General features: G+C 42.1%; 2 protein-coding genes across 2 annotated transcripts; both read left to right on the top strand.

Moving 5' to 3' along the window:
- The first annotated feature begins 1,122 nt into the window (after nucleotides 1-1,122).
- On the top strand, nucleotides 1,123-19,851 carry LOC148074445 (carbohydrate sulfotransferase 8-like). Its single transcript, XM_087797204.1, has 4 exons — nucleotides 1,123-1,307; nucleotides 14,717-14,863; nucleotides 18,355-18,395; nucleotides 18,528-19,851. The coding sequence occupies exons 2-4, from the start codon at nucleotides 14,752-14,754 to the stop codon at nucleotides 19,461-19,463; spliced, it is 1,089 nt and encodes a 362-aa protein (XP_087653330.1). The 5' UTR covers nucleotides 1,123-1,307; nucleotides 14,717-14,751; the 3' UTR covers nucleotides 19,464-19,851.
- Nucleotides 19,852-21,830: 1,979 nt separating this feature from the next.
- LOC148074444 (BTB/POZ domain-containing protein kctd15-like) lies at nucleotides 21,831-26,596 on the top strand. Its single transcript, XM_087797132.1, has 5 exons — nucleotides 21,831-22,365; nucleotides 24,877-25,052; nucleotides 25,133-25,277; nucleotides 25,925-26,227; nucleotides 26,290-26,596. The coding sequence occupies exons 1-5, from the start codon at nucleotides 22,339-22,341 to the stop codon at nucleotides 26,446-26,448; spliced, it is 810 nt and encodes a 269-aa protein (XP_087653258.1). The 5' UTR covers nucleotides 21,831-22,338; the 3' UTR covers nucleotides 26,449-26,596.
- Nucleotides 26,597-26,602: the final 6 nt, after the last annotated feature.

Here is a 26,602-nt window from a genome sequence, read left to right as displayed (position 1 = left end):
ACAAAACCGAGGGGTTCAAGTGTGTTATTGTTTTTTGATTTATTTATTTACTCGATGACGTTTTTTAAATACAAACAATAAGGTATTTATCGTGGAAACGCGAAGCTCGGTAGTTTTATTTTGATGAGGAGACGAGTTCAACATCCGGTAAGAGCTGCGTATCTACACCAGCTTGACGACGATACTCCGCCTCTAACTTCGGGCGTGTTTAGACCCGCGACTCTTGTCTTTGTCCCGCAGAACCAGGAGCTGCTGCCGCTCCTCACGCCTGACCCGGAGGAGTAGACCCGGAGGAGTAGAGACCCGGAGGAGTAGACCCGGAGGAGGAGACCCGGAGGAGTAGACCCGGAGGAGGAGAGACCCGGAGGAGGAGACCCAGAGGAGTAGACCCGGAGGAGTAGAGACCCGGAGGAGTAGACCCGGAGGAGTAGAGACCCGGAGGAGTAGACCCGGAGGAGGAGACCCGGAGGAGTAGACCCGGAGGAGGAGAGACCCGGAGGAGGAGACCCAGAGGAGTAGACCCGGAGGAGTAGAGACCCGGAGGAGTAGACCCGGAGGAGGAGACCCGGAGGAGTAGACCCGGAGGAGGAGAGACCCGGAGGAGGAGACCCAGAGGAGTAGAGACCCGGAGGAGTAGACCCGGAGGAGTAGAGACCCGGAGGAGGAGAGACCCGGAGGAGGAGAGACCCGGAGGAGTAGACCCGGAGGAGGAGAGACCCGGAGGAGTAGACCCGGAGGAGTAGAGACCCGGAGGAGGAGAGACCCGGAGGAGTAGAGACCCGGAGGAGGAGACCAAGAGGAGTAGAGACCCGGAGGAGGAGAGACCCGGAGGAGGAGACCAAGAGGAGTAGAGACCCGGAGGAGGAGAGACCCGGAGGAGTAGAGACCCGGAGGAGGAGACCAAGAGGAGTAGAGACCCGGAGGAGTAGAGACCCGGAGGAGGAGAGACCCGGAGGAGGAGACCAAGAGGAGTAGAGACCCGGAGGAGGAGAGACCGGGAGGAGGAGAGACCGGGAGGAGTAGAGACCCGGAGGAGTAGAGACCCGGAGGAGGAGACCAAGAGGAGTAGAGACCCGGAGGAGTAGAGACCCGGAGGAGTAGAGACCCGGAGGAGTAGAGACCCGGAGGAGGAGACCAAGAGGAGTAGAGACCCGGAGGAGTAGAGACCCGGAGGAGTAGAGACCCGGAGGAGTAGAGACCCGGAGGAGGAGACCAAGAGGAGTAGAGACCCGGAGGAGTAGAGACCCGGAGGAGGAGACCAAGAGGAGTAGAGACCCGGAGGAGAACTCATGCTGCAGCCCCCCCAGGTGAGAGGTTTGAGGGTCTCAGAGCTTCTCTGTCACTTTGTCTTTTCCGTCAGAAAACACAGTGATGATTGACAGCTGAGGTCATGTGACTCCTACGACAAAGTTGATGACGATTTTATTATTTTTTGATAGAGTTTTAAAGAACGTTATTGTTTATAAACGTTTAGAAGTAACAATATAAAGGTTCAATAGATGTGCTGGAGGTGTTTGTTGAAGATGATCCAGGATCAGTTGAAGTTAAAATAACCAGAGAAATAGATATTTTCACTTTAATTATTATTATGATAAACCTGTCGCTCAGGCGTGTGAATCACAGCATTTACTGTATTATGACGTCGATGTGATGATTAGGTTTTAATTTGATTTAAAGTCAGAATAGAATCTTGTGAACGTTGTCACATTGAATGGCTGCTGTTAGAGCTGAGCCAGAAGCCAGAATAGAATCGAGTCACAACAACATTTTTAACGAGAATTCTTCTCCGAAGTCAAACGAGTCGCACAAGTGTGTGACGCTCGAGGACGTGTGTGTTTGTCTTTACAACACAATAGATTTCAAGTGTATTTCTCTTTACAACACAATAGATTTCCAGTGTATTTCTCTTTACAACACAATAGATTTCAAGTGTATTTCTCTTTACAACACAATAGATTTCCAGTGTATTTCTCTTTACAACACAATCGATTTCAAGTGTATTTCTCTTTACAACACAATAGATTTCCAGTGTATTTCTCTTTACAACACAATAGATTTCCAGTGTATTTCTCTTTACAACACAATCGATTTCAAGTGTATTTCTCTTTACAACACAATAGATTTCCAGTGTATTTCTCTTTACAACACAATCGATTTCAAGTGTATTTCTCTTTACAACACAATAGATTTCCAGTGTATTTCTCTTTACAACACAATAGATTTCAAGTGTATTTCTCTTTACAACACAATAGATTTCAAGTGTATTTCTCTTTACAACACAATAGATTTCAAGTGTATTTCTCTTTACAACACAATCGATTTCAAGTGTATTTCTCTTTACAACACAATAGATTTCAAGTGTATTTCTCTTTACAACACAATAGATTTCAAGTGTATTTCTCTTTACAACACAATAGATTTCTAGTGTATTTCTATTTACAACACAATAGATTTCAAGTGTATTTCTCTTTACAACACAATAGATTTCAAGTGTATTTCTCTTTACAACACAATAGATTTCAAGTGTATTTCTCTTTACAACACAATAGATTTCAAGTGTATTTCTCTTTACAACACAATAGATTTCAAGTGTATTTCTCTTTACAACACAATAGATTTCAAGTGTATTTCTCTTTACAACATAATAGATTTCAAGTGTATTTCTCTTTATAACACAATATATTTCAAGTGTATTTCTATTTACAACACAATAGATTTCAAGTGTATTTCTCTTTACAACACAATAGATTTCAAGTGTATTTCTCTTTACAACACAATAGATTTCAAGTGTATTTCTCTTTACAACACAATAGATTTCAAGTGTATTTCTCTTTACAACACAATAGATTTCAAGTGTATTTCTCTTTACAACACAATAGATTTCAAGTGTATTTCTCTTTACAACACAATAGATTTCAAGTGTATTTCTCTTTACAACACAATAGATTTCAAGTGTATTTCTCTTTACAACACAATAGATTTCAAGTGTATTTCTCTTTACAACACAATAGATTTCAAGTGTATTTCTCTTTACAACACAATAGATTTCAAGTGTATTTCTCTTTACAACACAATAGATTTCCAGTGAAACAACTGCTTTGTTTCCTGCCTCGCATAGAATTCATGTGTCGTGTTGAAGACACACACACTAACACACACACACACTAACACACACACACACTAACACACACTAACACACAGTAACACACACTCTAAAAACTAACACACACTAACACACACTAACACACAGTAACACACACTAACACACACTAACACACACTAACACACTAACACACACTAACACACACACACACTAACACACACTAACACACTAACACACACTAACACACAGTAACACACACACACACTAACACACACTAACACACTAACACACACTAACACACAGTAACACACACTCTAAAAACGAACACACACTAACACACACTAACACACACTAACACACACTCTAAAAACAAACACACACTTACACACACTAACACACATTAACACACACTAACACACTAACACACACTCTAAAAACTAATACACACTAACACACACTCTAAAAACTAACACACACTCTAAAAAGTAACACAGCACATAATACTTCATAATATAAGTAAAACATGTTTACACACACAGTGTGTTCATCATCTGATGATCCTTGTTTATCTAAAGTCATGGTTGTTTGTCTTTGTGTGTTTTATGTCTCGGTGACATTTGACTCTCATTGAAACTGGATTAAAAACTGGAAACTAATCCACAAACAAAACAAGATCAAGATTCATTCATGTTTGAAGTCTTTAGTGAAGGTGTTGAGTTTATGTAGAAACATGATGTTTGTATGTAAGGTGAGATATTGGTTTATATGGAGATGAAGATGAAGATGAAGATGAAGATGAAGATGAAGATGAAGATGATGATGAAGATGATGATGATGATGAAGATGATGATGATGATGAAGATGATGAAGATGAAGATGAAGATGATGATGAAGATGATGATGATGATGAAGATGATGATGAAGATGATGAAGATGAAGATGAAGATGATGATGATGATGAAGATGAAGATGATGATGAAGATGAAGATGATGATGAAGATGATGATGATGATGATGATGATGAAGATGATGATGATGAAGATGATGATGAAGATGATGAAGATGAAGATGAAGATGATGATGATGAAGATGATGAAGATGAAGATGAAGATGAAGATGATGATGATGATGATGAAGATGAAGATGAAGATGATGATGAAGATGAAGATGATGAAGATAATAATGATGATGATGAAGATGATGAAGATAATGATGATGATAAAGATGAAGATGATAGTGATTAAGATAATGATAATGATGATGATGAAGATGATGAAGATAATGATGATGATGAAGATAATAATGATGATGATGAAGATGATGAAGATAATGATGATGATGAAGATGATGAAGATGAAGATGATGAAGATAATAATGATGATGATGAAGATGATGAAGATAATAATGATGATGGTGAAGATGATGAAGATGATGATGATGATGAAGATGATGAAGATAATAATGATGATGGTGAAGATGATGAAGATGAAGCCACTAGATCTGACATCATCAGTCACAGGATGAAGAGGCTGGTTCTTGTGGTTCTTCACTTCCTCTGACAGATACTTGGACGAGCAACACTGTGATCTCACTGAATAATTTCTCGGCTCTTCACTAAAAATAACACACACACAAACACACTGACACACACTGACATGCACAGACACGCACAGACACACACAGACACACACAGACACGCAAACAAACACACAGACACACACAGACACACGCACACACACACACACACACACACACACACACACACACACACACACACACACACACACACACAAACAAACACACAGACACACACAGACACAAACACACAGACACACACACAGACACACACACACACACGCAGACACACACCCCGACACACACACAGGCACACATATACACACACACACACAGACACACACAGACACACACAGACACACACACATACACACATACACACACAAACACACAGACACACACAGACACACACACAGACACACACAGACACACCTAGACACACACAGACACACACATACACACTCAAACACACAGACACACACAGACACACACACAGATACACACACAAACACACAGATACACACAGACACACACATACACACACAAACACACAGACACACACAGACACACACAGACACACACACAGACACACACAGACACACACACAGACACACACAAACACACAGACACACACAGACACACACAGACACACACACAGACACACACAGACACACACAGACACACCTAGACAAACACAGACACACACATACACACTCAAACACACAGTCACACACACAGATACACACACAGACACACACAAACACACAGACACACACAGACACACACATACACACACAAACACACAGACACACACAGACACACACAGACACACACAGACACACACACAGACACACACAAACACACAGACACACACAGACACACGCAGACACACACACAGACACACACAGACACACACAGACACACACACAGATACACACACAGACACACACAAACACACAGACACACACAGACACACACAGACACACACAAACACACAGACACACACAGACACACGCAGACACACACACAGACACACACACAAACACACAGACACACACAGACACACGCAGACACACACACAAACACACAGACACACACAGACACACACAGACACAAACATGTCAGTGATGTCATCGGTGCTGAATGTAGGACTTCTGAATGTTCGCTCCATTACTAATAAATCCTTTATTCTTAATCATATTTTCACAAGAGTTAAATTGGATTTATTATGTCTTTCTGAGACTTGGCAGAGAGAGGAAGAGTTTATTCATCTGAACGAACTCTGTCCAGTAGGGAGCGCTGTCCTGGGGAAGCCTCGCCTCTCTGGTCGTGGAGGAGGTCTTGCTACAGTTTTTAGGGAGAGTTGTTCTTGCAAAGTGATTCAGACACAGGAATTCACTTCTTTTGAGTCTCAGATGATCTTGGTTGGTTCTACAAGACCTTTCTATTGTGTGTCAATCTACCGCCCGCCTGGTCCTGCGGCGATGTTCTTGAAAGACTTTAGTGACTTCTTATCTTCCATTATTCAGATGGAATCTGTTCTTATTCTTGGAGACTTTAATCTTCATGTTCTTACTTTAACAGAAGCCTTTAATTTTGAGCAACTTGTTTCTGAACCCACTCATCAAAAAGGCCACATTTTAGACTTAGTTTTTACTCTTGGCCTGAACATTTCTAATGTATCTGTACATGATGTCCATCTGAGTGATCATTCTCTTGTTTAACCTGGACTTCATCCCTGAACCTAAGCCCTTAAAGGTCTCAGAGGCGTGTCATCTCAGCCGATACTGCAGACAGTTTTTCTGCTATGTTTGACTCTCCTTTGATGACTGTCCAGATGTGGACAGTTTGATTCACTGTTTCACTGATCATTGTGTTGAAATACTGGATCAAGTGGCACCTGTTAAATCAAACTTTAAAATTCAGAAAAAAGGTTCCCTTGGACAAATGAAGATCTCCTAAGTCTGAAGAGACTTTGTCGAAAGACTGAGCGTCTCTGGAAGTCCACTAAACTTGAGATGCACAGACTTCACCTCAGGGATCTGTTGACTTCTTACATTGAGATGGTAGAAACTGCTGGATCTGATTACATCAGGAAAATGGTAGCAGCAAATAAGAAAAACCCCAAAGTGTTTTGTTGACACGATTAATTCTCTCGTGTCTCCTGCTCCTCAAATCACGCCGGTCTTCTGTGAAGCTGACAGCAATGCATTGTTGAGATTTTTCATTGACAAAATTAAATTGATCAAAGAGAAAATCTCTCCACCTTTGTTTGGAACCCCTACTGTCTCTGAGCCCATCTCCTCCTCTTGGTCATCCTTCACTGCTGTATCTTTGGGTGATATTTCAGCACTAGTGAACAAGATGAAACCCTCCTCTTGCTCAGATGACGTCCTTCCTTGTAGGCTTTTTATCAAAGTATTTGATGTAATTGGCCCCTGGGTTACCAATATGGTGAACCTCTCCCTTTCCACAGGGGTTTTTCCCAATGCATTTAAACATGCCATTGTAGAGCCTCTGCTCAAAAAGCCAGGCTTAGACCCAACTGACCTCAGTAATTTCAGGGCTATTTCTAAGCTCCCTTTCTTGTCCAAGATCTTGGAGAAGGTGGTGTCTGAGCAGCTGTTTTTGTTCCTAGATCAGAGAGACATTCATGAGAAGTTTCAGTCTGGCTTCCGTAAAAATCACTCTACGGAGACAGCCTTACTGAAAGTGTCCAGTGACAACATGATGTCGGCTGACTCGGGTAAATTCACTGTTCTGGTTCTGTTGGATCTGTCCTCAGCCTTTGAAACAGTTGATCACCAGATCCTGCTGAGAAGACTGAGGGATGAAGACTATCTGGGTCTGTGTTAGAATGGTTCTCATCTTACCTTTCTGGGCGCAGTTTTAGTGTATCTGCCAATCAAATTAGGTCTGAATCGGCAGATCTGTTGTGTGGAGTCCCTCAAGGTTCTGTTCTGGGTCCTTTATTGTTTTTGCTGTACTTGATTCCCCTCGGTAAAATCATTCAGAGATTTCCTGATGTTTCTTATCACATTTTTGCTGATGACATCCAGCTCTACTGCTCTTTTGACCCAACTGAGCCCCAAAGGCTGAACAGCTTAGTCAATTGTTTGCTAGAAATCAAACAACGAGTGAAAACACTTTACAGCTAAATGTGGACAAAACTGAAACTCTGGTGATTGCTCCTGATGATAAGATTCTAGGGTTGAGTCAGTACTTGGGTGACTTAGGTCAGTCTGTCAAACTGAGCCTGAGAAACCTGGGTGTTGTATTTGATAAAGACATGTCTCTTGTTCAACACTGAAGAAAACTGACCAGAAACTGTTTCCTTCAACTGAGAAAAATCTCTAAACTTAGGAAAATGTTGTCGGAACATTATCTGGATCTTATAATCCATGTGTTTGTTTCTTCTCGTCTGGACTATTGTAACAGTTTGTTTTCATGTCTTAACAAGAAGGATCTTCTCGTCTGCAGTTAATTTAGAACTCGGAACCCAGAATTCTTTGCCGCTCTAGTAGAAGAACTCACATTTCTCCTTCAAACTCTTCACTGGCTGCTCTAGTAGAAGAACTCACATTTCTCCTTCAAACTCTTCACTGGCTGCTCTAGTAGAAGAACTCACATTTCTCCTTCAAACTCTTCACTGGCTGCTCTAGTAGAAGAACTCACATTTCTCCTTAAAACTCTTCACTGGCTGCCAGTTTCTTTCAGGATCATTTTAAAATTCTGGTTCTTACTTTCAAATTTATTCATGGTCAGACCTTCCATCAGTGATCTGATCCAGACTTACACCCCAGCTCGGGCTCTGAGGTCTGTGGATCAGAATCTACTTATGGTTCCACGCACACGGTTCAGGACCAGAGGAGAGAAATCTTTTCAGGCTGTTGCTCCTAAGCTTTGGAACGATCTTCTCTCTCTTTGCGCTTGATGATCTACTGACTCCTTTAAGAAACATCTTAAGACGTTTCTATTTGTTCAGGCTTTTCCTTGATTTTCTGGAACTTGTTGTTCTCAGTTTTATCTTGACCTTTAAAGTATATACTTTATTGAATATTGTTTTGATTGTTTAAGCGCTTTGTGACCCTGGTCTGGAAAAGCGCTATATAAATAAATATTACTTACTTACTTATACTAAATAATTGAAGTTCATGAAAATAATCATGAATCAAAATGAGGTTCAAATGCTTAAATGAAAAAGTTTAATATAAAATATATTTAAAAACATTTTCATTGTAAAACAATTAAATCAGTGAGTTTTGTTCAAATGCTTTAGAAATTAAGAGGTTTCAGGAGGAAACAGTTCAAGGACAAATAAAACACACAATGTTAATTCAAAACATTGAAACCAAAACCTAACAAAAAAACTGAGGTTGGAAGCAAGTAAAGGTTGACAATGTCACAAAATTGATGGTTTTGAATATAAAGTTGGGGTGCATGGTGGCGCAGTCTCCTCACAGTAAGAGGGTTGCTGGTTCCCTTCCAGGTCGAGCCAACTTGTGACCTTTCTGTGTGTAGTTAGTATGTTCTCCCGTGTTGTGTGGGTTTACTCCGGACACTCCGGTTTCCTCCCACAGTCCAAAAACATACAGAGGTTGATTGAGAACTTGAGGGAAATTGTCCGTACTTTGAGTGTGTGTGTGAATGGTTGTCTGTCTTTGTGTGTCCTGAGACAGACTGGAGTCCTGTCCAGGGTGTCCCCTGCCTCTCGCCCTATGATACTGGGATAGACTCCAGTCTCCCCGCGACCCCCACAAGGGATAAAGTGATAGAAAATGAATGAATAAAATAAAATAAAGAAGTTTTTTTTGTTTTTTTTAAACTTCAAAAATGATACTAAGGAAGTAAATGACATAATATTATAGGATTTTAAAATATGAAAAGTATGTTTTATAAATGAAATGAGATTAAAAAACATAAAGTAAAGTAAATAAAATAACAATAACTGTAAATGTGTACAATCTTAGAATTAAAGGGATAAATTGATGACATGTATTTCTTTATTCTTTATTAATTAATAGACTCTGAGTCTTCGCTCGATCACGAGGGAAATAATAATAATAATAATAATCGTCAAAAGTGTCAAACGTTAAAGACTCACTGTCGCAGTTTTGATCGTCCGTCTGATCTCGTCCCACTTTCAGTATTTTATCACATCAGCCCTGGTCGTCTCCACGGCATCACAGATTATCGGCGCTGACCCACTTATGGATCTTCACAAATAAACACGGCTGTTGTTCTCGAGGGGTCCTGGGAAATCAGTGGTGACCTCTGGTGACCTCTGGTGACCCCTGTGGAACGACGTTCAGCTAATGAGCTCCTGTGTTGCTGCCGCACACGTCTGTTGTTTTACTTTGACGGGGTCAGAGAGGAAGTGACACGTGGATGTGTTTGTTCGGATTAATTCCCACGAGCTGTTTATTGATTGTGTTTTCTAGAAGATCATCTCAGTGGTAGACGACGCTAATCCGATCTTGCGATGGTGGTGTTATTAACCTTTGACCTCGCTGAGCCTTTTTTAATATTGAAGGATTATCTTATGAGACAATTATCAAGAGTGGAATGTTTCCACTCGTCGGACATGAAAAATGAATGATTAGTGAACGGATAGAATATCCACACCTATATATATAGATATATACAGTATATCTATATATATATCTATATATATATATAGATATATATATACAGTATATCTATATATATATATATATATATATATATATATATATATATGTATATATGTATATATGTATAATATCTCACATTAAATGTACATATTACATGTACCGTTATAAGACACTCCTGAAGTCATTCTATGACTCAGTAGTGTCCTCTGCCATCTTCAACGCTGTGGTCTGCTGGGGGAGCAGCATGACAGCAAAGGATAGGGCTAAAATGGACAGCCTTATTAAGAAGGCCAGTTACATCCTAGGGCGCCCCCTGGATCCTATGGAGGAAGTGTCTGGGAGGAGGATACAGAGCAAGCTGGCCTCCATGAGGAAGAATTTATCTCACCCTCTCCAGCACACACTGAGGGCATTGAGGAGCTCCATCAGTGATAGGATGCTCCATCCCAGGTGTGTGAGGGAGAGGTACCGCAGGTCCTTCCTCCCTGCTGCCATCAGACTCCACAACAAGAACACAGCCAGATAAATATTTAACAGCACCTTTTCTTCTTGTTATTTTTTTAAATATGTTGTGTATATATAATATAGTGCAGATTTCTATTCTATTCTATTTAGATTTTTTTCCTTTTATTATTTTTATTTCTGGGTGTTTTATTTGTGGTATATTGCTCTTACTGTTGTTTAAACCGAATTTCCCCTCGCGGGACAAATAAAGGATTTCTGATTCTGATATTCTTATAACTTACAATGTAACGTCTTATTTTCTCTGTTACAACTAGTTTATTTAAAAAATAACTTGTAAATGAGTTATTTTATTATTTATTATTAAATCACATTCATGACATTTTATAATAGGTTAAATTTCAATAAAATGTGTATGAAAGGAAATAATATCGAATAATAACTATTTTTAAGTGTTACATCGCTTTAGATCGTATCATCATGTAACATTTACGGGTACTAAAGTGAATGTTACCGGTCTTAATGTGAATGTTACGGGTCCTAACATCTACGGGTCCTAACTTAAACGTTATTGGTCCTAACATGAACGTTACGGTTCCTAACGTGAACGTTACCGCTCCTTACGTGAAGTTACTTGTCCGAAAATTATTAGTACTAACATTACGGGTCCTAACATGTAAGTTACTGGTCTTCACATGAAAGTTACTGGTCCTAAAGTGAAAAGGTTACCCGTCCTAATGTTAATGTTACGGTTTCTAACATGAACGTTCTCGGTCCTAACGTGAAGTTACTCATCCGAACATTACTAGTACTAACGTTACGGGTCCTAACATGTAAGTTACTGGTCCTAATGTGAACGTTCTCGGTCCTAACGTGAAGTTTCTCGTCCAACCATAACTAGTACTAACGTTACTGGTCTTCACATGAAAGTTACTGGTCCTAAAGTGAAAAGGTTACCAGTCCTAATGTTAATGTTACGGTTTCTAACGTGAACGTTCTCGGTCCTAACGTGAAGTTACTCGTCCGAACATTACTAGTACTAACGTTACGGGTCCTAACATGAAAGTTACTGGTCCTAAAGTGAAAGTGACTCGTCCTAACTACGACAACTCTATCCCTAACATCGGTTCTTGGTGTGTGTTTGTAACCATAATATCGCCTGCTGTGGTTGAACGAATATGAATCCATAATCTTTGCTGACATGGACTCACACTTGAATAAAATAATTACTTTAAATCACTTTTGATATGAAAGGAAAGTTGTAAGTCATATCATAAAACAAATCAAAAATATATTTTTTTAGAAACAGCTAGGCTACACAAAGCTAACTGGGCTAGCAGCTAGCTTTGAGTAAGAACTCATGTGCTTTTCATGTTTAGACACTAGTTTTCCATCAAGACCAAAGCAAAAGTAGTGAATGCAGAAATAACTTAATGGACGGAGAGAACGTACTGAATCCAGGTATCCTGTCTCAGCTGTCAATCATTCTCAGTGACACATGTTCAGTCCTTTAAAACTAATTGATATCTTGTAATCGACGGGTTACAGTGAATTCTAAACACCCATCAAAAGAGTGATTCCCTTTATTAAAGAAAACAAGTCTCCTGTTCTTTAGAAGAAAATAATGTTACATACATGCTGTGTCTCAAATCACATTCTAGCGTATTCAAAGTTAGTATTTTTAGTGCATAAGTGCGTCTCAATTCTTAGTATGTAAATGAAGTGCTCCATACACACTCAATTGACACTAAAACGCCCACAAAACTGAGTATGGATCGATGGACACTTTCTACACTAAACGACTCCATCTTAGTGACGTTTCAAACGGAAGTTACGTCATATATATATATATATATATATATATTTACATATACTTACAAGTGTATTTTCAGCAGCAGTAGCAGGATGACACGTCTTCGCTGCTGATACCAGCGTAAATATCTCGCGAATATTTCGTTACCCATATTTTTTCTTTATTTCTTTTTCCAAACTTGCAAAACGTGCTGCCAGCAGGTGGCGCTAGTGTTCCTACAGCTGGTTGAAACCATCGTTAAATAGTAGTAGAAGAAGAAGCTGTCGCGTCATTTCCTGTTAGTGTGTAGCAGCAGAGTTTGATTTGAGACATACTATCTGTGGAGGATTAGTTACTAGTTAGTACGTACACTATCCTGATGATACTAACTTCTAGTATACTAAGAGAAGAATGTTTGAGACATACTATCTGTGGAGGATTAGTTACTAGTTAGTACGTACACTATCCTGATGATACTAACTTCTAGTATACTAAGAGAAGTATGTTTGAGACAAACTATCTGTGGAGGATTAGTTACTAGTTAGTACGTACACTATCCTGATGATACTAACTTCTAGTATACTAAGAGAAGTATGTTTGAGACATACTATCTGTGGAGGATTAGTTACTAGTTAGTACGTACACTATCCTGATGATACTAACTTCTAGTATACTAAGAGAAGTATGTTTGAGACATACTATCTGTGGAGGATTAGTTACTAGTTAGTACGTACACTATCCTGATGATACTAACTTCTAGTATACTAAGAGAAGTATGTTTGAGACATACTATCTGTGGAGGATTAGTTACTAGTTAGTACGTACACTATCCTGATGATACTAACTTCTAGTATACTAAGAGATGTTTGTTTGAGACATACTATCTGTGGAGAATTAGTTACTAGTTAGTATGTACACTATCCTGATGATACTAACTTCTAGTATACTAAGAGAAGTATGTTTGAGACGTACTATCTGTGGAGGATTAGTTACTAGTTAGTACGTACACTATCCTGATGATACTAACTTCTAGTATACTAAGAGAAGTATGTTTGAGACGTACTATCTGTGGAGGATTAGTTACTAGTTAGTACGTACACTATCCTGATGATACTAACTTCTAGTATACTAAGAAGTATGTGGTTTGAGACATACTATCTGTGGAGGATTAGTTACTAGTTAGTACGTACACTATCATGATGATACTAACTTCTAGTATACTAAGAAGTATGTGGTTTGAGACATACTATCTGTGGAGGATTAGTTACTAGTTAGTACGTACACTATCCTGATGATACTAACTTCTAGTATACTAAGAAGTATGTGGTTTGAGACATACTATCTGTGGAGGATTAGTTACTAGTTAGTACGTACACTATCCTGATGATACTAACTTCTAGTATACTAAGAAGTATGTGGTTTGAGACATACTATCTGTGGAGGATTAGTTACTAGTTAGTACGTACACTATCATGATGATACTAACTTCTAGTATACTAAGAGAAGTATGTTTGAGACACAGCATCAGTGTCATGAAGGAACCCAGGGGCCTCCATCGAGAAGCAAAAAGCAAGATTCCTACACGATGATGTCACATCCTGTCGTTACAAACAGATTTTCCGAAGCCGTTTGTCACTTCCTGGCTTTCATGTAACTGGCTGAAGCTCAGCGGACACCCTGGACAGCTCTCCACTCCATCCCAGGTCAACATTTCACGCCGGCGCGTCTGGACTCCTGGTCGCTTTCATCAGCGAGGGATTACCACCGCACTGAGCTTTTATTGTGGCGGAGGAGGTGGCTCGACGACCTCGGAGGATTTTCAGATTAAAACGCTGATTGTATTAAAATGTTGGACGAACGAGACGGACGTCCAGAAGTTCTGTTGACGGAAGGTGACGATCATGTGACCGCATTCCTCAGCAGCAGATGTTTGCGTCCTCACGCCGGGCATCATGGGAGCTCCACACGCCCCAGCATGTCACCCCCCCCCCCCCCCCCCGCCCTGTCATCAAGTAGCTCTGTTTGCAAATCAGGTGTTTCCATGGCAACGGGAGTCACGGGAGGGACGCCAATGTTTAGCAGCTTCTTTAATTCGTTTCATCCTCAGGACACGTCTGTAACTAACGGCGGCGCCATTTGTGTCTCTCGTAGGCGGAGCTTCCTCGGGCTCGGCGGGACCTGCAGCCATGAGGTCGTCGTGCTCCGCCCACCGCTCGGTGTGGGCGGTGGTCCTGCTGGGGGCCACGTCCATCCTGCTGCTGGTGTGTATGCAGGAGCACGTGGAGCTGCACGTCTCAGGTGACTTCCTGCGTCACGCTAAATAACGTCCGCCAGCTTCCTGTTTGTCTCTCGCAGCAGGTCTGGTGTTGGTGTCGGTCAGTGGCTCTTCTCTGAGTCTCTGACGGGTGACATGGCTCATGACCTTCTCTTTGAAGGACACGCTAGGAGCAACATTTGTTTTAATGCCAAAACCAAATAACCACAACAATAAATAGTGTGTATTACAGTGTATATATCTACACACACACACTGTCTCTCTCACAGTGTGTTCAGAAACATGTTGACCCCTGACCTCTACGTTGAGCCGGAGATTGATCGATGAAAACACTAGAATGACTCCCCTGTGATGAACCCATGGCTACACTGGACACACACTGCTTTTGTCTGAGAGGGAAGTGCAGGCAGGAAGTGAGCGTCATCGGGCTGCGTCGCTGCCTTTTGCCACTAGAGGGGGCACAGAAATGTAGGGGAAAAGAGAACGAAATGGCAATTTCTTTTATTTTTTTATTTTTTATACGCTTTTGTTGGCGATCCCGTAATTTGTCCCACATTCGTTTTTGAGTGTTGTCGCAATATGTTTAAATTTGCATCAGTGTTGGTGTGAATTAATATTTATTACAATTTAAATGATTTGGCTTACATGAAACATTTTAACTAGAGCTGCACGATGTTGGAAATAAGTGCGATATTCGATATTAATGCAATATGTTTTTCTTTCAACTAAAAATGTAGCCGCATACAGGAGGGGGTTTAAAGAAGGAAAACAATGATATTTCTCTTTCGTTTATTTCCGCGCTTCGGTGTCGACATGATGGTAGAAAAATATCTCTTCTAACGCTCAGTCTCGCGGGACTTGCATCGGTTTCCCGCGAAACTGAGCGACATCAGAGAGGAGCCGCCGGCGCGTCGTGATATCACCAAATCAATAATAAATCCTTGTACACGCACACATAACACTTTATAAATGACGCTAACAACTTAGCTCGTTAGCATACGGTGAAGACGCACACATAACACTTTATAAATGACGCTAACAACTTAGCTCGTTAGCATACGGTGAAGACGCACACATAACACTTTATAAATGACGCTAACAACTTAGCTCGTTAGCATACGGTGAAGACGCACACATAACACTTTATAAATGACGCTAACAACTTAGCTCGTTAGCATACGGTGAAGACGCACACATAACACTTTATAAATGACGCTAACAACTTAGCTCGTTAGCATACGGTGAAGACGTACAGGTTTGTTTGGAAGTTCACGATCTTCTAAGAAAACAACTGAGACGAGATGAAAAGTTCTTACAATATGTTGCTTTAACAAAGGAGGTTGAAAGAGACGAGTGACTGGATCACTAGTGTTTGACTAGATCATAAGTTAGTATTACTTCACTGGATCACTAGTGTTTGACTAGATCATAAGTTAGTATTACTTCACTGGATCACTAGTGTTTGACTAGATCATAAGTTAGTATTACTTCACTGGATCACTAGTGTTTGACTAGATCATAAGTTAGTATTACTTCACTGGATCACTAGTGTTTGACTAGATCAGAAGTTAGTATTACTTCACTGGATCACTAGTGTTTGACTAGATCATAAGTTAGTATTACTTCACTGGATCACTAGTGTTTGACTAGATCATAAGTTAGTATTACTTCACTGGATCACTAGTGTTTGACTAGATCATAAGTTAGTATTACTTCACTGGATCACTAGTGTTTGACTAGATCATAAGTTAGTATTACTTCACTGGATCACTAGTGTTTGACTAGATCATAAGTTAGTATTACTTCACTGGATCACTAGTGTTTGACTAGATCATAAGTTAGTATTACTTCACTGGATCACTAGTGTTTGACTAGATCATAAGTTAGTATTACTTCACTGGATCACTAGTGTTTGACTAGATCATAAGTTAGTATTACTTCACTGGATCACTAGTGTTTGACTAGATCATAAGTTAGTATTACTTCACTGGATATACTGAGCCGTTAGCAAGACGCGTCACCATAGCAACCGAGTCTAACAAGCCGCACAGTTCACAGACGGACGGAGACGTAAACAACAACGAGACATAGAAGTACAAATTGACAACTTTACAGAACGTGACACTGATTGATCGAAGTGTGTATTTAAGAAACGCTTGATTTATACAATAAAAAAAAAGATAAATTATCACATGTTTTCAATGCATATCACACGTGATAATATCACGATATCGATATTTTTTTAATATAACGTGCAGCCTAATCTTAACGAAATGACGTCAAAATAAATACCAAACTAAGGCACAACTGCAGTAACGATGACAGTATTCGCTTCATGGATCTGACGTAGAATGAAGTAATCAATAATAATCAATGATGATTGATCGCTTCAGTGAAATGTGATCGTTCAGGAAGTGATGATCAATATCCGCTCGAACACGTTTCGTTTTTTTAACTCTCCTGGCAGCGACCAGTTTTCGCTGTGCTCTCCAGCCAAGGCTTTGAAACAGTCCCCCCCCCCCCCGTGACCTTTGACCTCCACCTGTTGCTGCTCGTCAATGAAGCTCGTGACGGAGGATCTGACGGAGCTTCACGTCTTCTGCTCGGACGAAGCTCTGCTCGTCATCATCAGAGTTTCGGGCTCGGGTTCAGCTCAGAGTCGAGCATGTTTGCTCGTCGACTCTCAGGGGACGCTCGGCGCCACCAGCTGGCCAGTCCGGGTCAGGAGCGAGTAAACACGGACACAGCTGTCAAATCCTGCTGAGTCAGCGGTTCCCAGAATTGGGGGTCTCTCAGGGGGGAGCTGGAGGTGTTGGGTTTCGGAAACGCAAACATGCTTGTGTTTATAAAAAGGCTCCGGCTGGTTGTTAGAATAACTGAGGCTGACAACAGGGTTTAAGAAACGTTTTACTAAAGTAAACGTGTGTATTTTTAATCATTTTACTCAAATAATAACACGAGTAAATGAACTTGCTGAGTAACATCTGGTTTATTTGTTGAAGAGAATTGAATTCATTCAATTAATTCGATTTAAAGTGTCAAAAAAAAGATTTAAAGCGCGGAATCACAATGAACTAGCAAATTAAAACGAGTCCAGTTTTATTCCATCAATAAAATGAAAGGCATTAACTAAATAAATCGTTCAATACAATAATCATGTGGTAAATTTAAGCATAAAGCACTAGTTTTGTTTCTTATTATTCAATCAAAAAAGTCGCTTCAGTAAAAAGAAAAACGATAATAAAGACACCATAACACAAAAATGATCACTTCTTGTTTCTTTGTTTGTTTTGATTGAAGCAACTTTTTTGATTGAATAATAAAGAAACAAATCAACCGACATACAATTACCTCATATATGTACATATACATACAATACATATACTATCAATGAAATAATAAAGTACATTTAAACAATGTTTACTCAATGACTTTATTTTATTACAGCACAAGTTACGTCTTATTTACTCCGCGAGCCGACAATTTGTTTTAAACGAGTGTTTGTTGTTTTCAGGTCTAAAGAACCTCCAGAGTCCGAGAGAACATCCTGACCAGGTGAGCGGTTTGAGAAGCTACTCAACTACTGAGTTAATTCATGATGTTTGGAAACAGGTGACACATGTCAGTGCAGTCAAGTTCAATTACTCCAGCGACTCCTGTGACTCACTGGTGTTTGTTGTTGTTCAGAACCCAACGGAGCTGAACCGCCAGACGCTGACCTTAAGTGACCTTCTCCGGAAGAGCCAAACGTTGCCTGAAGCCCCCGGTGGCGAGCCAGAGGAACTACAGGAGCAGGAGCAGGAGCAGGAGTCTCGGCGACGCCTGGTCCAGAGCGTCTGTGACAAGTACCAGCTGGGTCACCTGGACTCGCCGGTCCTGAGGCAGCACGTGTCCCGGGTGTACGTGCAGGACCGGTACCGGCTGCTGTACTGCGAGGTGCCGAAGGCCGGCTGCTCCAACTGGAAGCGGGTCCTGATGGTGTTGGGGGGCGGAGCCTCCTCGGCCCGCCACATCCCTCACGACCAGGTGCACTACGACAACCACCTGCACCGGCTGGACGGCTACCGGCGCGACGCCATCGCCGAGAGGCTGGACTCCTACACCAAGGTGCTGTTCGTGCGCGAGCCCTTCGAGCGCCTGGTGTCGGCCTTCAGGGACAAGTTCGAGAACCCCAACCCGTACTACCACGCCGTGTTCGGGCGCGCCATCATCGCCAGGTACCGGCCCAACGCCACACGGGCCGCCCTGAGCTCCGGCGCCGGCGTGGGGTTCAGGGAGTTCGTGCAGTACCTGCTGGACGCGCAGCGGCCGGTGGGCATGGACATCCACTGGCAGCCGGTGTGGCAGCTGTGCAGCCCGTGCTCGCTCGGGTACGACTTCATCGGCAGGTTCGAGCGACTCGAGGTCGAGGCCAATCTTCTCCTGCGCGGCATCCAGGCGCCCGCCAACCTCACGTTCCCACGCTTCAAGGACCGAGACCCGCTGGCGGAGAGGACGTCCACGACCATCACGGTCTCGTACTTCGACACGTTGAACTCCACGGAGAGACAGAAACTCTACGAATTCTACATCCTGGACTACCTGATGTTCAACTACACCAAACCGTTCAAAGACCTGGACTGACTCCTGATGTGAGTCTGGAACAGACTTCTCTGGCCTTAAGATTTTTGTACGGTGTGAGTGTGTGATGGTTGGTGTGAGTGTGTGATGGTTGGTGTGAGTGTGTGATGGTTGGTGTGAGTGTGTGATGGTTGGTGTGAGTGTGTGATGGTTGCTGTGAGTGTGTGATGGTTGGTGTGAGTGTGTGATGGTTGGTGTGAGTGTGTGATGGTTGGTCATTAAAAACAACTTTGAAGTTTTGAAAAGTTCTGCTCATTCCAGAGGGATGACGTCAAGCAATGAATGAAGGGCTTGTAAGAATGTTCTGGCGCCCTCTGCTGTTTATCGCTTTGAACTACAACATTGCATTTTCAATCTCGTTGTTTCCTAATAAATCTGCTTTTACAACTTGGATTATTATAGTTTTTATATTGATGTAAATCAAATTTAAAGAAGTGAAAGGTATGTTGATGTTGCTCTTATTCAAGTATAGGTTTACAAATAATAATAATTTAAACAGGACAATAGCTATGTGTAGATATTCTGGCACATTTAGGCTTTTTTTTCTTTGGGGAAGATGAATATACTGATAACTTTTTCTGCCCTGAAGTCACCAGCAGGTTACCCAGCGTTGTAAACCATGATGTGTATTTTTGTGTTTTAGAATGAAATATTCCTCACAAATGGAACCATTGAAACATATAAAATATTTTTGTATTTAGTAGTTTATTTGTGTAATTCCCCAGATATTATTGGAATTGACATACAATGGATCAGCCTGTCTAAGTAAGTAAGTAATATTTATAAAGCGCTTTTCTAGACCAGGATCACAAACAGCCAAAACAATACTAAGTAAAATTTACTTAAAAGATCAAGACAAACACAAGAGTCTCAGAGAATCAAGGAAAAGCTCAAATAAAAGTGTCTTGAGATGTTTCTTGAAGGAGTCAGTAGATCATCAAACACAGATGTTTCTTGAAGGAGTCAGTAGATCATCAAACACAGATGTTTCTTGAAGGAGTCAGTAGATCATCAAACACAGATGTTTCTTGAAGGAGTCAGTAGATCATCAAACACACATGTTTCTTGAAGGAGTCAGTAGATCATCAAACACAGATGTTTCTTGAAGGAGTCAGTAGATCATCAAACACACATGTTTCTTGAAGGAGTCAGTAGATCATCAAACACAGATGTTTCTTGAAGGAGTCAGTAGATCATCAAACACAGATGTTTCTTGAAGGAGTCAGTAGATCATCAAACACAGATGTTTCTTGAAGGAGTCAGTAGATCATCAAACACAGAGATGTTTCTTGAAGGAGTCAGTAGATCATCAAACACAGATGTTTCTTGAAGGAGTCAGTAGATCATCAAACACACATGTTTCTTGAAGGAGTCAGTAGATCATCAAACACAGATGTTTCTTGAAGGAGTCAGTAGATCATCAAACACAGATGTTTCTTGAAGGAGTCAGTAGATCATCAAACACACATGTTTCTTGAAGGAGTCAGTAGATCATCAAACACAGATGTTTCTTGAAGGAGTCAGTAGATCATCAAACACACATGTTTCTTGAAGGAGTCAGTAGATCATCAAACACAGATGTTTCTTGAAGGAGTCAGTAGATCATCAAACACAGATGTTTCTTGAAGGAGTCAGTAGATCATCAAACACAGATGTTTCTTGAAGGAGTCAGTAGATCATCAAACACAGAGATGTTTCTTGAAGGAGTCAGTAGATCATCAAACACAGATGTTTCTTGAAGGAGTCAGTAGATCATCAAACACACATGTTTCTTGAAGGAGTCAGTAGATCATCAAACACAGATGTTTCTTGAAGGAGTCTCCTCTGGTCTGGAAGTTCAGGAACCATCAGTAGATTCTGATCCACAGACCTCAGAGCCCGAGCTGGGGTGTAAGTCTGGATGTCTACAGGTGAGGATGGTGGACACTGTTTCCTTTAAGAAACATCTTAAGACGTTTTTATTTGTTCAGGCTTTTCCTTGATTTTCTGGAACTCCTGTTGTGTTATCAGTTTTATCTTGACCTTTAAATTATATACTTTATTGAATATTGTTTTGATTTTTTAAGTACTTTATGACCCTGGTCTGGAAAAGCGCTATATAAATAAAAATTACTTACTTACTTACTTACCCTGGACAGGACGCAGGTCTTCAACATTCACACACACACACCTCAACCTCTGAATATTTTTAAACTGTTGGAGAAAACCTGAGTACCGGAGTAAACGTGATCCTGAAAATCCCCAAATCCTTTGCAAAAATTGTAGCAGCTTCAGTCACTAAAGTGTGATGCAAGTCGTTCATTTACTCGGTAACGCCCCCTAGTGGCGAGGGCAGGTGAGCTCCAGGATCCAGGACCGGGGATGGCGAGAGCTCCTTCTCACTGGCTCCCATTGATGGTCCCCGCCCCAGGGGCCAGTCTCCCTCCACCAGAGCGCGGTAATTGAAATGGCGCAGGAGGCCCGCGGCGCAGGAGACCAGGAGCATGACGGGCCCGCGTCACGGGCTCCACAGCCCGCGGCGGCTCGGCGTGTTTCAGCGAGACACGAATCCTCGCCGTCGAAAGGGAACCCTCTCTCTCTCTCTCTGGACACAAAAGAACCTCCTAGAAACCGAGGGGCTGTCAGTCCAGTAGTAGAGACTCGCTGGTTCTTCTGGTCCTGACCAGAAACGAGCGCAGCCAGAGGGCAACTTTCCTGCCTCGAGTGAAGGGACGTCGAGACTGGAGACAAAACAGAGAAGGATTCACAGCAGACGAGGACGAGACTCCAGGACCACGAGGCGGATCCGCAGAACCGGAGCCGAACAGAACCAGAGTCGGAACCAGAACCAGAGACGCGCGTCGACGGCGAGACCCAGAACCAGCTGCGGCCGGAACTCATGTCTTCTGTGTCGTTGTCCTCACAAGTAAGAGACACAAAACCTTGAAGATCCGCGTGATATTTTTTAAACAACGTTGTATTTATTATCGATTGATTTTGTGAATCGATTAATCGCGATGACGCAAACTAATCGATACAAACTCCGTTCAAATTATACTGATGTTAAATAACCGATAACGGCTGAAATTGTATTTAACTCCATCCACACTCTTTCATACTCATATAGTGTGTGTGTCGATAATAACACAACATTGAAACATTCAAACGTGTAACTGTGACGCGTCACCGCGGGCTCTGTGACAAGAGTCCTAACAGGACGTGACGGATTTTTTAAATTTAAAAAACGCCGTCAGATGTGTCCTATTTTCTCCTCCAAACACCCCCCGAATTCAGCAGCGGACAGAACTTTTTCAACGTGTGTCTTCAAACGTGAGAGTGTGTGGCAAGAAAATCGTAGATGTTGAGAAAACATTGAGAAAAGTGTGTTTTCTCTACGCAGTCTGGCGTGAACCGACTCACAACTGTGACGATGAAGTTCAAGTTGTTTTTTTTTAAACTAACGTTTAGCATTTTAACAAAACACATAATGTGAATATTAATGACACGCAGTGTTCATTGAATGGTCGGGCGTCGGGTTCGAGAGGGGGGCGTGTCTGCGGGTGTCGCCCGGAGCAGCGTCGCCGCCCGCGGGCAGACTCGAGTGAAGCCGCCTGTTCGTTCACCTTTCACGGGCCACAGGATGGTGCTGAGCCCGCGGGCCGTGGGGGTCGTTAGAGCACCACATTTACAATTTTAATTCCCTAAATTCTATCTGTTTATAACACGAAAATAACCAGTTTATACGTATATGGCCTCAATACAATAAAATCAGCATTAAGTAAGTAAGTAAGTAATTTTTATTTATATAGTGCTTTTCCAGACCAGGGTCACAAAGCGCTTAAACAATCAAAACAATATTCAATAAAGTATATACTTTAAAGATCAAAATAAAACTCATAACACAACAGGAGTTCCAGAAAATCAAGGAAAAGCCTGAACAAATAAGAACATCTTAAGATGTTTCTTGAAGGAGTCAGTAGATCATCAAACACAGATGTTTCTTGAAGGAGTCAGTAGATCATCAAACACAGATGTTTCTTGAAGGAGTCAGTAGATCATCAAACACAGATGTTTCTTGAAGGAGTCAGTAGATCATCAAACACAGATGTTTCTTGAAGGAGTCAGTAGATCATCAAACACAGATGTTTCTTGAAGGAGTCAGTAGATCATCAAACACAGATGTTTCTTGAAGGAGTCAGTAGATCATCAAACACAGATGTTTCTTGAAGGAGTCAGTAGATCATCAAACACAGATGTTTCTTGAAGGAGTCAGTAGATCATCAAACACAGATGTTTCTTGAAGGAGTCAGTAGATCATCAAACACAGAGATGGTTCCAAAGCTTAGGAGCAACAGTCTGGAAGGATTTCTCTCCTCTGGTCCGGAAGTTCAGGAACCATCAGTAGATTCTGATCCACAGACCTCAGAGCCCGAGCTGGGGTGTAAGTCTGGATCAGATCACTGATGGAAGGTCTGACCATGAATAGATCTGAAAGTAAGAAGCAGAATTTTAAAATGATCCTGAAAGAAACTGGCAGCCAGTGAAGAGTTTGAAGGAGAAATGTGAGTTCTTCTACTAGAGCAGCCAGTGAAGAGTTTGAAGGAGAAATGTGAGTTCTTCTACTAGAGCGGCCAGTGAAGAGTTTGAAGGAGAAATGTGAGTTCTTCTACTAGAGCAGCCAGTGAAGAGTTTGAAGGAGAAATGTGAGTTCTTCTACTAGAGCAGCCAGTGAAGAGTTTGAAGGAGAAATGTGAGTTCTTCTACTAGAGCAGCCAGTGAAGAGTTTGAAGGAGAAATGTGAGTTCTTCTACTAGAGCAGCCAGTGAAGAGTTTGAAGGAGAAATGTGAGTTCTTCTACTAGAGCGGCTCAGAATTCTGGCTGCAGAGTTTTGTATGAACTGCAGGCGAGACACATCCTTCTGGTTTAGACATGAAAATAATATGTTGCAGTAGTTCAGGCGAGAACTATTGGTTCTATTCATTCATTGTTGTTGTTTTACTGTAATATATTGCTTCCAGAAGAATGATCTTAATCTATAGAATATAAAAAGAGGTCAATTTCACCTCAGAATGATGCCAACATGTATATTTCGATCAGTTTAAAATATCCTTCACTTTAGGTTAAACAACAAAAAAAAAGAAAATTTAAACAGTTTTTGTTTGAATTGTTCTTCCCCAGGATGGTGAGCCTGAGCATTGGGAGAACATCTAACTTGTAAAAACAGCAAATAAATCAAATACAACGGTAACAAGGTTAAACTGCGTGAGAGGAATGAATCAGAACATGACTTTTTTTTATATTTTGAAATGTTATTAAAATATTTAAACAGACATATTGGGGCGATCGCAGCAAAAAGGTTGAAGGTTCACTTCCTGCCTTTCTGTCTGGAGTTTGTATAAAAAAATGAATTCATAAAAAACACACATTTACTCCCAGGAAGGTCGAAGTCTGTCCAAGATGTCCGTGAGCCGCTCGCCCGCGTCGCCCATGAGTCCGCAGGGCATCCCCTCTCCCGCCCAACTCACCAAGACCAACGCCCCGGTCCACATCGACGTGGGGGGTCACATGTACACCAGCAGCCTGGCGACCCTCACCAAGTTCCCGGAGTCGAGGTGAGGTCCTCGGTCCTGGGGTCCCGGTCCTCATGACGTCGCCTCGCGCTCATCATCCCTCTCTCTCTCGACTCCTGCAGGATCGGGCGTCTGTTCAACGGCACCGAGTCCATCGTCCTGGACAGTCTGAAGCAGCACTACTTCATCGACAGGGACGGCGACATCTTCCGCTTCATCCTCAGCTTCCTGCGAACCTGCAAACTGCTGCTGCCCGAAGACTTTCAGGTATTGAGTCTGAGACGCTCGAGTGTTCGATCCTCCAACAGTGGCTTTTTTTTATGAAAATTCAAACGAGTTAAAAAGACTAATCGCCATGAGTTTGCGCCCGAGGACGCAGACGAGTGCGTTTAGTGAAAACATCGTTGAAGACATGTGTGTCGAGAATGGGGGTCTCTTAGCTTATCTTCTTGGCTGAGGGGGGCTTCTGTTCCTCTCAAGACGAGTGAAACACCCTCAAGAACCGAAAGACTCCCCCCATTCAAAACCTCACAGCGGGAGGGGGGTCTGAAACCAGCAGGCCTCGGGGATCCCTAAAAGATCAGTTAAGGGGATCCCTGGAGACTTTAGATTTAAAACAGCACGGACGACGTTTCTCTGCTGCTTCTCTCGACTAAAGGGAATTTGTTTCAATATGTCAACGCAAAAGACTTTTCAGTAAAGAAGAAGTGTCGTGGGAGCCACACGTGGTCCTTTGTATGACGCGAAAGATTGTGTTATGTTTCTGAAAGACAATGTACTTATAGTTTCTAGATGCATTTAAAAAATATATTTACTTTTCATTCTTCATTGTATCCTGTATCTTACTGTGACTGATCTAATCAGTGTAATGTAGCCTCTTAAGTAATTGAAACCAAAACTTCCGGACCCTTCAGGACTTCCCGCAGCTCTACGAGGAGGCTCGCTTCTACCAGCTGACCCCGATGGTCCGGGAGCTGGAGCGCTGGCAGGCGGAGCGCGAGGCCCGCAGGACGCCCCCCTGCGAGTGCCTGGTGGTCCGGGTGACGCCGGACCTCGGCGAGCGCATCGCCCTGAGCGGGGAGAAGGTCCTCATCGAGGAGGTCTTCCCCGAGACGGGGGACGTCATGTGCAACTCGGTCAACGCCGGCTGGAACCAGGACCCGACGCACGTCATCCGCTTCCCGCTCAACGGCTACCTCCGGCTCAACTCGGTACAGGTAGGCGTCTCCGAGGTGTTCTGGACCTTTCAGTGAACCCGTCTGACCGCGAGCGTCCGCAGGTTCTGGAGCGTCTCTTCCAAAGAGGCTTCAGCGTCCAGGCGTCGTGCGGCGGCGGCGTGGACTCGTCGCAGTTCAGCGAGTACGTCCTTTCTCGCCCTCTTCGCCACGAGCCCATCTGCAGCACGCCGGTCCGGATCAAGCAGGAACCTCTGGACTAACACTTTTTTTTAACCCTTTTTCTAAAGACTGAAACCAACGTTTGTAGGAACCGTCGCCTTCTGAGGAGCTTCGTCTTTTGTGGAACCCGTTTTAATCTATTTTCATGAACAGTTATGACATTTAAAAAATAAAAAAAACTTTAAAACTGACCAA

The sequence above is a fragment of the Callionymus lyra genome, chromosome 8 (genome assembly GCF_982586985.1).
Source record: "Callionymus lyra chromosome 8, fCalLyr1.hap1.1, whole genome shotgun sequence".
Classification (NCBI taxonomy): domain Eukaryota; kingdom Metazoa; phylum Chordata; class Actinopteri; order Syngnathiformes; family Callionymidae; genus Callionymus; species Callionymus lyra.
This window is presented reverse-complemented; position numbering and strand designations above follow the sequence as displayed.